This window comes from Lepidochelys kempii, chromosome 4 (assembly GCF_965140285.1).
Source record: "Lepidochelys kempii isolate rLepKem1 chromosome 4, rLepKem1.hap1, whole genome shotgun sequence".
Classification (NCBI taxonomy): domain Eukaryota; kingdom Metazoa; phylum Chordata; order Testudines; family Cheloniidae; genus Lepidochelys; species Lepidochelys kempii.
Window position 1 is genome coordinate 57,057,858 of NC_136383.1, and position 15,070 is coordinate 57,072,927.

The 15,070-nt window shown below is 36.6% G+C and overlaps 1 protein-coding gene across 3 annotated transcripts in view; it reads right to left on the reverse strand.

The window, feature by feature from the left end:
- The window catches only part of LRBA (LPS responsive beige-like anchor protein), a 558,089-nt gene that overhangs the window by 392,005 nt on the left and 151,014 nt on the right, over nucleotides 1-15,070 (reverse strand). For 2 of the 3 annotated variants that reach the window (XM_073341331.2, XM_073341329.2), the window contains exons 32-34: nucleotides 10,345-10,423; nucleotides 9,639-9,772; nucleotides 6,704-6,765 (exon numbers count right to left, since the gene is read on the reverse strand). In XM_073341331.2, coding sequence (XP_073197432.2) covers nucleotides 6,704-6,765; nucleotides 9,639-9,772; nucleotides 10,345-10,423 — 275 coding nt within the window. The remainder of the gene's footprint in view (nucleotides 1-6,703; nucleotides 6,766-9,638; nucleotides 9,773-10,344; nucleotides 10,424-15,070) is intronic. The other variant, XM_073341330.2, reaches the window with a different exon arrangement.

Genomic DNA, 15,070 nt, shown 5'->3' on the forward strand with positions numbered 1-15,070 from the left:
GGGAGCATCATATAGATCAGAAAGCAGCATCACAGAAGCCTTCATTTCAAATAATATTAGTCAGATGTGCATTAATCTCCTGATTGCATTTCCAGTTGAATTATTTTCTAGCATCTAATGGAACACATATTCTACCCTGCATTTCAAACACTATGATTTACATTGGCTTTAGTTAATTCTTTACTAATACCACTTCTGTGACTAGATGCATAGCACTCAGTAATAGTGTCCCCATCCACTGTTTTAAAAAAGCATACATAATACCTCTAACATGCCCATCCTTAGTTGGTATAAATGAGGCCTGAGGTGACTTAAGCATCTGGGTATCTTGAACAGCAGCAGAATAGGTTGCCTTCTTCCCTCAGCTATACAAACAGCTAACTCAAATTATTTTTAAAATAAACTCTACAAGAGTACAAAACTATATACAGATATAGAACTCTGGGAAATTTGTAAATCATAAAGTGCTTTTTTATCTCAATATAATCTCGTGGTATGACACAAAATCTTGAAGCCTCAATATGTATAATCTAAAAAGAAAGTGAACAGTGTAGGAAACATCTGTAAGCATGAGTTCTCCAACACTACTTCTGATAAAATTCAGATCCAGACTTAAGGATACACTTGTCTGTTGATTTGTCCCTTAAACTCTCAAACTTTCCTCCTTTTGTCCAATAAAGCTGTGTTTGTCTTCTGTCCATTTGATTAACAAAGCAATTTATTAGAGAAGTTTTCCTTTTTCTGCTACAAAACAGCTATCTCTGATGAAAGCAAAGATTCTGTTGGCAGATGATCACCACAATTTAAATGGTAAAACCTCTAATTACTCGATTTTTTAGATATATAAGGAGCTTGGAAATTTGAAATGTTAATGTAGCCAAGATTACACTTTTCGGACTGCAAGCTTTAACAAAAATAAGCTACTAACACAGTTTCAAAGGTAATTGTTTTAAAGGATAATTAGGATATGCATTGAAATAACTTTCTACGTCTTTCACAGCAAATATCCTACAAAATCTGTCCTCAGCCACAAGACTTGTGCACTGTGATTCTCATTTTCAAACTCATTTTGAACTTTTTGAATATTCAGACACAAAGGAATTACACGGAAAATATCTTGATTAAAATATGCCCATCTAACATCAATTTAAAAAAAAAAATTGGAGCAACATCCAAAACCACCCCCAAGACATACACGGACGTTGCTCTGCATCTAATCCTTTCATATCTAATCCAGAGAGCTGCTAGCTTGGGCGCTTCTGGTGATCTCAGCTGCTAAGGGAACACAAACAAGTGGCTTTTGAGATAACCTAGACCCAATTCAACTAAAACTTTATAGTTATCATTATAGTTAGTCATCACATTACATTTCACTTGACAGTAAATTAGAAACAGTGCAGATCACAGAGCATATGTGTTGTCTGCAAGAAACACCATTCAACCAACCAGCAAGAAGCCACATTCTGCACCAGCTGACGTTTCCAAGTAATTTGAGGATTTAGTCTAATGTAAAGGACACTGTAGAAATCAAAGTGGATCACTGTTGCAAAATTTGCCTCTGAAAGAAAAAGCCTGAGACACAGGATATCCAGAAGAAGCTGAAAATGCAACAAGACTTTAGTATCAGGTAATTTCCAGTGTGTGTGGGGAAGGGGTGTATGTCAAATTATAATACAAAACTAACTCTAATCACATACCTCCACATGGGAAAACACCATGTCAGACTGCTCACTAATGCATAATTAGAGATATTAAGGAATATTGGGATTATAGATATTAAGAAATAGTGTGTTATTATTGTGTTACTGTACATGTTGGAGCTATGCAGGACTTATTTATAAGGCATTGGAGTCGGTCAGTGAAAAGTGGTGATTAAATGATGTATGGGTTAAGTTAAAGAAAGACATTCCCTTGCTTTTGAAGGTTTCCCCCTTAAGTAACCTTAAATGATTATGGGAATTTAATTATATGGTAAGATAACACGATCATGGAACTAGATAGACACCTGGATTCTAACCTCCACAGATGGTAAGCTTCACCTTTTGAATATAAGTATTTGCTGCTTTAGATGCTTCTAAGGTTTCTATTTTATTTTTGGTTTGCTCCATGCACAATGCACATTAACATATGTGCTCTGAGCTCACTCACTACCACCAAATTAAAAATGTATCATAAGTCAAAAGTGTGTGACATTTAGTGCATTTTCCTTCTCAGCTATAGCCCCATTCTGAAATCTGGTCCATAAGACAACTTGAAGGAACATGGGATATGTTAATTTCCCTCCCACACCTACCATATGAAACATGCATTTTATCCATGTTTTACTAAAAATCTAATGGATACAGTATGTGATTATATTGAGGCAAAGGAAAACTATGTTAATTTTTTGAAAAAGAAAATACCAAGATAGAGTTAATGTTTTAAAATATTGGTCTTATTTTAAAAATACCTCAGAATGTGTCTTTTACTCTTAGAGTTACAAGAGGGAAGAGGAACAAGTAAGCACCTAGAGAATTTAATCATTAACAATGAACCATACTATAACTTTTTTTGTCTTCTTCCTAAATGGGAGTTGCAGTCATTTGAAGGGGCTTTGTGTAGTTTTCGTGGCCAGTTCTGGTAAGTGATGCAATATCCGCATTTGAGTCTGTCAGAATAGACTAATTCTATAGTTAAATCAAGGGAAATTAGATCCACTACAACAAAGCTTCTAAGACAATGATGAACCTGTCAGACAGAGGCTAATTACTTTTCTTGTGTATATCCTGTGACAATTTGGCTGATTTGCTGCAAAAAGAATACTTTTAGATTTTTTAAATATTGCAGAGAGTAACAACCTACCATTTTAGAAGCATCAGAAAATTAATAGAACATATTCTATCTAATTCTCTGCTTTACCCCAGATTACTGTATACTTCTCACCTGACTGCCACAGTAGCTAAGGAGAAAGCTTATAAACATATAGAGACAAAAGGAGAAATATTTTAGACAGCTTTATTAAAGACTGGAGTTTTTCCGGATCAATATAATATTTCAAGGAAACAACTCCATTACTGGATCTGACAGAAGAGTTGTGGCACACATATTTACTTGTGTATATATACACACACACATTCATGTGGACCCCTTCAAGGGTTTAGTGATACATCCAGAGCAATTTTAGGGGAAAATGTTTATTCAATGATGATTATGTCAGACCTTTAACATGAAGGAACTTTGTCCCAAAATAGCATACACAGGCTCCTAATACATTCTGATATCATCCATTTAAAAGGAATATCAGACTATCTTAGGACTTCACTCTTTTTGCTGGTTTAATTACTCAGACAGGATGGCGGGCTAGACTACATGGTGCTTGTAGTTTCAGCGTTCTCTATGCATTTCTGATAAATGGGAAAAGAATAGATGACCTGGCAGAAGGCTCAGACAATAACATGTGATTTACAGGACATGAATGCAGCTACTATAAGATTTATCTGACAGCCCTCTCCGATAGTGGACTGTTGAGTATCCGATGGAATGATTTCTAGTCTGGAAAGTCTACTACTGAGTAGCCATACACATTATTTATTTATTAGATGTTTTGGGTTGAAACCATTTTTAAATGATGCACTTCACAATGCTCAGCCATAAATTTAGCTTTAAACCCTAGAAGGGAGGTAGTGTTATTGGAATGTATGTCAGACTGAATTAGGATGAGCAACACAACGCTTTTATAAAGTGGCCTTGAATGCAACGTCGATTCTTTCAAAAATGATATTAATGTCAAATAAGCAGAAACACTTTGCAGTAATAGTAAATGAAGGATTCCTTTTTGTTTTGATAGATTTATATAAATGTAAGTACACACACACAAAGTCTCAAATTTAGCGTGTCAGTCAAAAAACTACTTTTTGATAATTGTATGGAGAATAATCCTTACTCTGGTACATCAATCTGGGTTTAAAATAAGAAGTTTGGGTACTGTACAACATTCAATTATTTAATATTTTCATAAACCAGGGGAGATGAGTAAATTTAAATAAGGAGCACAACAACAAAATTTTTACACGTAAATGCAAGGGGGATGTCTAAATAGCGGACTTGAAAAACTTGAACTACGTAGAAAGATTTCTTTTCAACAGATGTTGTAGTTACTCTTTAAAAATTACTTTACCTAGGAAATGGTTGATTTTCTCCATTTTCCTGGATAAACAATAATAAAATCTCAAACCTTTTTTGCTGCAACAACGTATGATTTTATTACTGTATTGTGTGCTTCTTGGAAAAGAAGAAATGTCCCAGTCTTATACATTGAATTTTTGTTTTTGTTTAAGGTATCGGTATGTAATTGCTATTGGCGTAATACTTTAATAGGGCAAGTACTGAGAAAGAGATTAGGTACAAAACACTGAAGACATCAATCAGAACAGCCCTCCACTTTCATAAAATGTCTGACAAATTTTTGAAGTTTTAAATCAAAATTGTACATGCTTAATTTGTAACTATTGCATTATTTATGTGATTAAAAACTAGTTTTTGACCTGATCTTTCGATCTTTGGCACTCCATCCTCTCCATCTCCTCTTAAAAATTAATTATAATTTTAGCAAGAGGATACCACTTCACTTCCCACCCTATCTTGGGCCAAAATATATATAAATATATATCAATCAAACTCAACCCCATCTCCTCCCGGTATCTGTAAAATGTCTAGTTGAAATTCAATTTCATATCTCTCATGCAGCAAAAGACAGTTCACTTTTTAACAAAATAAATCACTTTTGTGATTGCCATGCTGACCTCTTTGAATTAGGAAAATTCAAAGTGAAAAATGTAATTATCACCCCCAGAACTATCTGTACACATCTGGAGCTAATTTTGGCTTCATTTCTCGCATCATTTTTCATATTCTGCCAAATATTACAACTGCTATGTAACTTTTAAGAGTCAGGTGTGACTTTATTGGTTTATTTCAACTCTTACTCAAAACACGCTCATCCTTCGCTACTAATGCTACTAAGCAATCACCATATCCTCCATTTGATTAGATTAGCATTAAATAGCACTGTGACATGTATGACAAATAGGTGCATTAGAGTGGGTCATTTATTCCTTATACTTTCAACTTCCAACAACCAAGTATGAGACATACTGTACAGAGGACAGTACTGTCCTCTGCAATTTTCAATGTGTTTTTTAAAAAGAAAGAGATTACCTTACAAAAAAAAATAAATGGCAATTACAATGTAACAGGCTAACCAGACCATCTTAAAAAGAAATGTTTTTAGAATCTCAAATCACTAGTTTTTAAAAGAAAAATAGAAGAGTATAACAAGTTTTATATAGGTTTCCAAGTAACATCTATTTATTTTTTTAAATAATCAACAGTAAATTTGTATTCTAAGACTGTAGAGTGGCTAGGTACACTTTCAGAAAATAATAGCAATATTTATGATGAGCAATTATTTCCAAGTTCCCAAAGTTCCATGAAAGATATTAAGTAAAACTTCCAAAAAACAAATATACACCCTTGATATTTTCTGCAGAAGATCGGGAAATTATGTAAAAAAAATTCTGATTACATCCGTGAATAATAAGCCCACTAGAAACATAACTACTCTTCACTAGTTCATTGTAAAATCCATTAGGTGTAATCTCCAGAAGTAATTGTTCTTATTGCACTTTATTGACAATGGAGACTATTGATTTTTCACACCTTACTATGATTCTTTCATTTGTATTCATGAAATGTCCATCAGCACAGTCTAAATAAATTTGGCAATATAGGCACTAAAACGAATAAATCGATGTGAAGAAACATTAATTTTGCATTATCCTTATTCATCAGGCAAGTAAACCATAAGGGTTATAAATGAAGGTCAAAGGTTTTTAAATGGGTCAGAACCCTTGACCTCCAGACCAATACCCTTCCCATTAAAAAAGGCTATTTTAAAGTTTTAAGTAGGGGAATTTACTACCAGGTATCATTTTTAAAGCACCCAAAAGAAAAGTTCAATAAAAACATTCTTCTATTTAATTACAACAGAGAAAGCAAGAGGACACCAAAAGTACATCCATTTGATGAAGTGCATATCATTCTTTAACTACAACTGTAAGAAGGTTATCCAGGTTCTTATCAAGACTACCCAAAGAGATTTTTAGAGCATCTAAGGTGATTTTGTCTTCAGGAATGTAGAAAATCTCAAAGTGTTGACCATCACAGCCACTTTCATATATTTTCTTTCCTCAGATTCAAAAGTACTTGCCAAAAACAATTAACAACAAGGATTTCAAAATTATTTATCACTCATTTTATAACCTCTACACAAAAGAAAAAAAGCTCACTTATCCCAGAGGATTTCAAGTGCCACTATACAAGGTGCAGAAATCAATCTGTTTCCCTAATCTTAATACTTTATTTTCTCTTATGAAAAGAGCAGCAAGGAATTAGACTTCAAGACTGAGGTTATGTAAACGCTCGACATTTTTAATGTGACACAAAAACCTCAGTGTCTTCACTCACCTGAAATGTCATAATTAGTATAATGTCATAATCCATTGGCAATCAAAGTGTCCAGAATGTAGCCATTCTGGACTACAGTTAAAAATATATTCTAATTGTAAGCATGTTTACCGTAACTTCAGCTATTTATCAAAGGCAGCAATTTCAGCCACACAACTTTTCTACAGTATTACTACTACTACTATCAATTAAAACTCACCTGAGAGCAAAGTAACATGACCAACTCCACCACTGAACTACTAGATTTCATGCAGACCAGACCTACAAAAAGAAAAAGGGATTTAATTATACTTAGGTTTGTATTTATGTGGTATTGGGTATTAAACTTATTAAACATCTAGTACATTTGTTTTAATATATAAAAGTAACTATGTCTTAAACAGCATCTTTGCAATCAATTAAAACTGAATTTTTACACTTACATTTAAATGTATATTAGCTCCAAACTATATTAGCTTATAATTCATATGCTTAAATTGGAGATCATAATTCAATTACTGTTTTGAAAAATTAACTTATGCCATAAAATGCTACCTCAGATTTATTTAACTGCAATTGCATATATATTTGTGTTTCAAAATACTAGCATAAGCGTGAATAGCACATGGTATATTGATCCATAGTATCTACGCTTTACTATTTTGGGGAGGATTGGTCATTATCTATGCAGAGAAAGGAAATGGCTCTATGACCTTTGCTTTCTCCATTGCACTTTCTCCCTTCAACCCCCTAGCTATCAATCAAGTTTCCATTTTGTTTCATGGCAGCAGACATCCCAAACACTCTTATTAGTACTTTGACCCATGACCCCACACTAAACCTTAGCAGAAGTGCAAACAGTTACCTATTATATATATATCTTGTTTATAAACTAATTTGATTATTATTATTATTTACAATTCACATTTCATTTTGGCTTGTCTACGGAACATCAAAGTTGCTTTTCAACTTTTGCTTTCATCTATTATAGAAAATGTTCTCTTTTATTATGCTTTTGGGTATTATGGAGGCATTGGTTGCAACCCCATAGTTAAGGGTACGTTCTGAACTGGGCTTAAAATGGGGCATATATTTCTCCACTTGTAGATGTTTTTTCAGTATGAAATTTCAGTGTTAGAAAACGTGAAGGACAAATGCTATTTAGTACAGGTTGAACCTCTCTAGTCCGACACCCTCGGGACCTGACCAGTGCCGAACCAGAAAATTTGCCAAACCATGGGAGGTCAATATGTAGTGAGTGGGTCTCTGTTTATTTTTATCTCGCTGACACGAGTGAATTTCAATAAATTGAACAACGCTTGCAACACCGCCTAGCCAAAGCTTACCGGCTCTCTTCATAATAAACTGTTAGTGTTGTTACACAATTTTATTGTATTGGCACAAGGAAATAAGTAGATAAAGCATAAAAAACATAAAATAAAATCATGCTGGACCACGGATGTTGCCGGACCAGAGAGTGCTGGACTAGAGAGGTTCAACCTGTAGCTCTGTTTTGTGTAATAAGGCTCAATAGGAAATGTTTGAAATTAATTTGTGGTAGCCATATCTGTCTGTCTATATCTATATACAAACACAACAAAAACTGGTAGGGGGTAAATTATCTAGATCTGGTACAATAGGTAGTTCTTAAGAAGATATTTGAGATTAAGGATCATTTTTTTGCTGTTATACTTCAGAACTGAAAGTTTATCATCAGAATCAGGCACAAAATCTTCGAAGAAGCTCAAGAAGTGCCCTTTTTCAAAGTGACGACAGGGATCTAATGTTCCCAATACAACTGAGGCCTTAGGCTGCTCTAAATCAATGTGGCTGCTATTTTCCTATAAATCTAGGCAGCCCTTAGTAAAGATGGTGTAATCTTTGCCCCATTATGGTGTCCCTGAAGCACTGTGGGTACCAACTCTTCCCTGAAACAATCCTTAATAGCATGTTCTGTGTACCTCTATTCAGACAAGCACTGAAGGCACTTGACCCAGTGGGTACGAAAGCACGGTCTGCTACCACCATGTTTCTGCCAGAGACCCCAGACACCCTGCCTCTGTGACCCATTCCTTCTTATCTAAATTCCAACAGCCATAGACCCTCTGTCTCCAGGAAGAAGAGAGCCACAGCTAATTCACTTCCAGCAGATTCATCAAAATTGCTACCCCTTCCATTATTCCTAACAGTTGTGAAGTCAAGATAACCCTGAAGACAGCAAACCCTATCTTGTCAGGAGGCAGAGAGAGGGGCACTGTGAAAAGCAGGTGAGCATGCAGTGCAGGAGAACATGGTGGGCTGGAGGGGGAAAGCTTTTTGGGATTTCCAGGGCAATATGGAGGGCAGGAAGGGTAAGTGGGAGTAAGAGAGCACCTCTGCAGAGCGGGTAAAGCAAGGCTTCCCTCTCACCGAACCAACTCGGGGACGAGCTGGAAGAAGGGGACCAGCATAAATGCTACATCACCCCACACAGCAGGATAGACAATAGAAGGAGAAGCCTGTCAAACCTGAGGAGGAGAAGCCTGAGGACTAAGTGGGGCCAACAGTGCAAGAAGCTTGCTAAGGCCCTACAGTGGGCTGAGTTGCAACCCAGCTCCAATAGAAGAGCTGGCTCCTGCCCAAAGGAGAAGACACACATTCAGAGATAACCCTGGGGGGAATGGGAATAGAGTTCAAAGAATATACTTCAGGGGAACCCTGAAAGCAGGAGATAACTTGTGAGTATTTGGGACTTTTTTGTTATGGCCCCTTTTGTATGGGGTTTTATAATAAACCAGCTTCAAAGAGGGTATTATTTAGTCAAGCAATCTCAAGAGTGCCTAAAGTGGAGATACTGGCTTCCTGAGAAGGAAAACTGGGGCAGAGAGTACATGCGCCACCACACTAACTCAGCAGGGGGAGCATTTCAGAGCAGGCACGCCCTATAGCAGTCTGAATATTGCTTAAATATTTCCACCTAGCTGAAATACAAATAAAATAAGACCTATATATAAATAGGCAAGAATTGCATGTAGCTACAGTTTCCAATTAAGTTTTGAATTGTAAAGAGTTTTAGTTTGTAAAATTAGGTTATTTTAACAGTTTAAAATTAGTTTATGTAGAGTTTTCTTTAGAGCCTTCACGTTCGGCGAAAAAAATTAAAAATGGAAACTTACTTGTACCTTCTATCAGCAGCTCCTGCCCATGGCTACCCAAAAGAGTGCGAGAAAGGAAGGGAGCAAAATCCACAAAAATCTCTCTCAGAAGAGGGGCAGCCTTTTCCAAAGCATGTTCAAGCCTCTCTGTAATACTAATTAGAAGATATGTAAGATTAATGAGAGAACAAGAAGTCAAATTTTCATAGGAAGAATTATTTTTGACATTATCATCAAATTTGACACGATACAAAATTTATTAACAGGAATCAGCTCCCAACCAATGCCCTTTCACAAAATTACTTTGTAATATATTCAGTTTAAGGACATGATCCAGCACCCATTGAAATCAGTGGAAAGATTCCCAAGTTCAACAGTTCCCAAGTTCACTGAACCAGGCCTTAAATTATTAACCATGTCTTAATAAATAGTTTATAGGAACATGCCAATAAATTACATCATCAAAAAACGAGTGGTCTCCAAACTTTTTGGCTCGCGCATCCCCAGGGTGACCTGCCACAGGGGCACCGCCAACGGAAGAAGACCAGAAGACCTGCCGAAGGCACACCGCCAATGGAAGCAGTTCCGCCGGACGGGAATACCAGCCGTGGACGTGCAGAGCTGCCGCCGAAAAAAAAAAACGGCGGAGTGCCATCCGGCGGCACTACTGCTGCCGCGCACCCCAGTTTGGAGACCACTGATCTAAACATGCAATTAAAGTAGTTACCTCATATTTGAAGCAGAATCCTCTGGAACAGAAGAAACCGTAGGCACAGGTGGCAATTTTGAATTAGATGATCCACTGCCTACGAAAGAAAGAGAGAACTCATCAGATGGGAAGCCTGGGCAAGAAGGATAGACCACAGGAAAAGAAGTCAAACACTCAAGTTTGAACCCTAGCATACTAATTACTTGCAAACATGCGTGACCTTGGGGCCAAGGTGGGCGAGGCTTTTTATGGAGGCGGCGGCAGGGGCTGTGGGGAGGAATGACACAGCAATGTGGGCACAAACACCCCTGAAGTTGACACCCATGACAACTGCCCTGCTCACCTTCCCCTAAAACTGGCCCTCTTTGGGCAAATCCCTTCACCTCTTTGTTTTTTTGGTCTGTAAAAAAGGAATACCACCAACATACATTCCTACTTCATAGGTGTGTTTCAACAATCATTTTTTAATAATTCTATAGTTCAAACATGAATTAATTTAGGGGATTCTTATGGCCAGGTTACACAGGAGATAAAACTAGATGACCATTTCTCTTATAATCTATGAATGCTTGTGAAAGTTTGAAAAAAGTAAAATTGTAAGTATTATTGAGAGTGCAGGCTTCATTAAGTCCTGGTATCTTACCTAATTTTCATACATACATAAATCTACATGTGAAGTTAAATAGGAGTGTTTTAAGTATATCATATACTTTTTCTTTTTTATTGCTAAAGAGCTCTCCCATACTCTCTGAGCACCTTGAACAGAGAATCCCACTAATTTTTTCCCGTTAAAAGTTCTCTGTCAGCTCAATGTATAATACTAAAACCACCTTCCTTACAGTTAAGGAACATAGGAGATAGAACAACAGATCTAATTCACCATATTTAGTCTAGCATCCTTCTTTTGGTAGCGTCTCAAAAATTTTTCCTGATGAACATGCCAAGCATGGAAAATTTTGAGCCGAAATTTGACAATTGCAGCTGAAAATGGGTCTTATAACAGGAAGCATCAAGCAACCTTAATAATAGACAAGGCTACCAGCCCTACCTATACTCAAAAACATAGAACACCACCCTCTTAAAATACAAAACACAAAAAGTAAGTAATAGGTCCAGTTCAGTAAAGGGAAGATAATCAGAGGGCCAACGCTGAAAAAAACCGTAAGGGACAAAATTAGCCCTGGTCTACACTGGGGTGGGGGGGTGGGAATCAACCTAAGTTACGCAACTTCAGCTACTTGAATAACATAGCTGAAGTCTACGTACTTAGATCAACTTACCGTGGTGTCTTCACCGCGGTGAGTTGACTGCTGCCGCTCCGCCGTTGACTCCGCCTGCGCCTCTTGCAACGGTGGAGTATAGCAGTCAATGGGAGAGCACTTGTGGGTCAATTTATCACTGCTAGACTAGACGCGATAAATCAATCCCTGCTGGATCAATCGCTGCCCAGCGGGTAGTGGAGACATAGCCTTTGTGCTGAAATCTGAGGGTATGTCTACACTGCAATTAAACACCTGTTGCTGGCCCGTGTCAGCTGACTCAGGCTCATGGGGCTGTTTAACTGTGGTGTAAGCCCTCGGAGGGCCCCAGAATCCAGGCTCCAGCGCAGGCCTGTTCTTCTACACTGCAATTAAACAGTCCTTTAGCCCAATCTCCATGAGCCCAAGTCAGCTGACATGGGCCAGCCACAGGTGTTTAACTGCAGTGCAGACATACCCAACAGTTCAATATCAGGCTCAACATAGCAAAGCTGATGCTGCCTTCAGATGCAAAATGGAAATCCTAACCAGCAGGCTCTGTGAGCACAGATACTGACAGTACAAGTCTGAAGGAATTGTTTTTAAATGTGGCCAGGACCAACACCAGTATGTAAGTTTTTTTGGATTTGTTTTTTTTTGTTTTTTTTTTTAAAAAGCTTCCAATTTAGGGCCTAATTTTCAAATGTGGACTTCTATTTTTTTGTGAGCAAAATTTTATGGCTGAGATTCATTTAAGCTTTAACTGTAATTCATGGTATAATTTGTTATTTGCACATTTGGAGATAATTTTGGAAATTATTCAGGACAGAATTAAAGTTGGGTGGGCAGCATAAATTGGGTAATGTGGAAGTGAGTGACGAAGGTTTATATGACTGCAAGAAAATGCTGGATCCCTTAACTGCTCATTTCCAGCCATTATAAGCTTGGGAGAAGGGCGGGGGAGGGGTTAAGAATAGTTTTTTAAAGTATCATGTTTTTGGATGTTAGCTGGATTTTACTGAAACATGTTTTCAACATAAACACTTCTTAAATTATTTTGAGAATAAGTAGTAGTTCATAACCGTATAATTGTTTTTTTTTTAATACAGTTTCTTTGAACACTATTTCTTTTACATATTCAAAAAAAATTAAAAGAGACATTAAGTACAAAAAAATCAGTCAGATGATGTGGTAAGAATTAAGAGACTAGACTGTTAGATACAACCTTCTGTATAGAGAAGCAACATACAGACAGTGATGAACTTCTTGTGACACTGAATTTCACAGATTGACTCAAATGCTCTGTAAAGGACTATATATTTACTGGTTTTTCTTTCATTGAATGACCCCTGTTCTTGGAATATGTGGCAGGATTAAAAAAGACTATCTAATCAGTTTTCATTATATCCTTTATAATAAAATACCTCTTAACTTTTTGCCTTTCCAGTAAAAGCAGTCTGTCTTTGCATTTTCCCCTTGGAGCCCAGCAATAGCCAACCAAGTACTTATGCAGCAAGCCCTCAACCAGTTTGTAAATGCTCCCTTCCTACTCACACCTCCAAGATTGAATACACCTTCTCTATAGCATGCCCAGATCTTGCCACTCCATGATGCTAGGCTGAACAAAAGAACTCAAAATGTAAGATTCCCAGAAAATATTCTCAACATACAAAATGCATTTTGTATTAGTATTTCCTTCAGACATGTCCACCAGAATATATTTAAAATCTAGGATAAAGAGGTTGTTGTTAGAAGATTGCCACAAATACAAGGAGCTATTATGACCTAGTGAGGTTTTAATGTTACCATCTATCAAAGATGTGATGGTATCAAGTATCACAGCAGCACCCAGTTAAGGGCTTATATAATCTAATACTAAGGTGGGATGTTCTTTAAACATCAGAGAGATGGGAGACATTCTAATATTTTTAGCCAAAATGAAAAATCTCTCAAGAAAACATGGAAGAACCCAAAGAATCATCTTTCAGGTTAGTGAAACGGTGTAATAAAATACCACGAGGCTACCCTTGGTTCTGGTTAACTTTCACTATTTTATACTGCCATGCACTGGCATTAGTATAAATGTTGATGGATGCAGAAAGGCCATTACTCATGACACAACTGCTGTTTTTCCTTGTAGTAACTAAAACTAATTGTGCACTATAGAGACAGACTAAATGGAATAGCAAAACCTGTACAATATACTGCATACATGCTTAAATTATTAAAATCAGTACTGAAGTTAAAATGCAGGCCTAAAATGGGGAAACAGCACTAAGCAATTTATGTGTGAGAAATCGCATAGGGCAAGTCATTGTATAAAATGAAAATCATTTTTAACAATGTAATGGTATGTATGGCCTAAGCTTCTCCATCCTTAAGAGATCACACTCCAAATTCAGACATGTTTCATAATAAGAAATGGCTTAGATTTGTCAGAGCAGAGATTTCCATTGAGATGTAAATGAATGTGCACAGTGGTTTTTCCACCAAATAAGTGTGTCATGTAAGTTTTTTGGATACATTTATTAATTTTATAAGCAAATTGGGCTTTCAGTTTTTTTAAAATGGCTTTTTGTGCAGTTAGCCAAAAATGAAGCATTTCAGAAGTATGATTTCATCTACTGCACACATGTGGGTAAGTGTAGTAGCTACTTCAAACATGTGGAACCAAACTACCTTATCTCTTCCTTATCCTTTCACTGATAAACTGGCTCCTTCAAACTGACAGTTTTACAGACATTTGCAAGAACATAAAAGAAAATGCAAATAGATCATCTGTCTAACACCCTTCTAGTGAAAGCTTATTGTTTATTCAGGGTCCCCAAGGGTCTAAACAAATAATGTCTCTAGCAATAGCGTTATTCAAAACTCCTTATATCCTTGTGTGTCTCTATAACACAAAAAGCAACACATAGACACTGCATGCTGTACAGTATTTAGTGAGATATCGGACAGGGATAGAAATAGGAAGAGGCCAATTAAATGAAAAGATCTGCTTAATTTTGCCCAACAGACAAAACATTTTAAATGACTATCTAGTAAACTAATGAGCCAGTTCAAAAAATAAACTTCCTATGAATACAAAGAAACTATCATGAAAGGGTTTACAAGCTAGAAGGATCTGTTACATAAACATATCTTCTGTATACTAAGCCAAAACAAATTTCATTAAATTGGTGCACTCTGATATGAGCTGCTTTTAAGAATGGTTTTTGACCCAATTAATATGTTTAAACACTTTCTATTGGGGATGTTTCTATGAAAATATCTGTCAGCGACAGATGAAGTAAAACAAACTGACAATATTAAGTCTGTTATTAATCTTCAGCCACTGTTGCAATTAGGTCTCCTCAACTTAGCTGCCACACTTCAAGTAGCTCCTTGAGTGACTTTTACACTGATGTCAATGTGAAGTGAGCAAAACAGTTTCTGGTTCTATTTGTTTCCAATACTTAGCCCTAGTCTACACTACAAACTTACGGCAGTGTAACTATGTCGCTCAG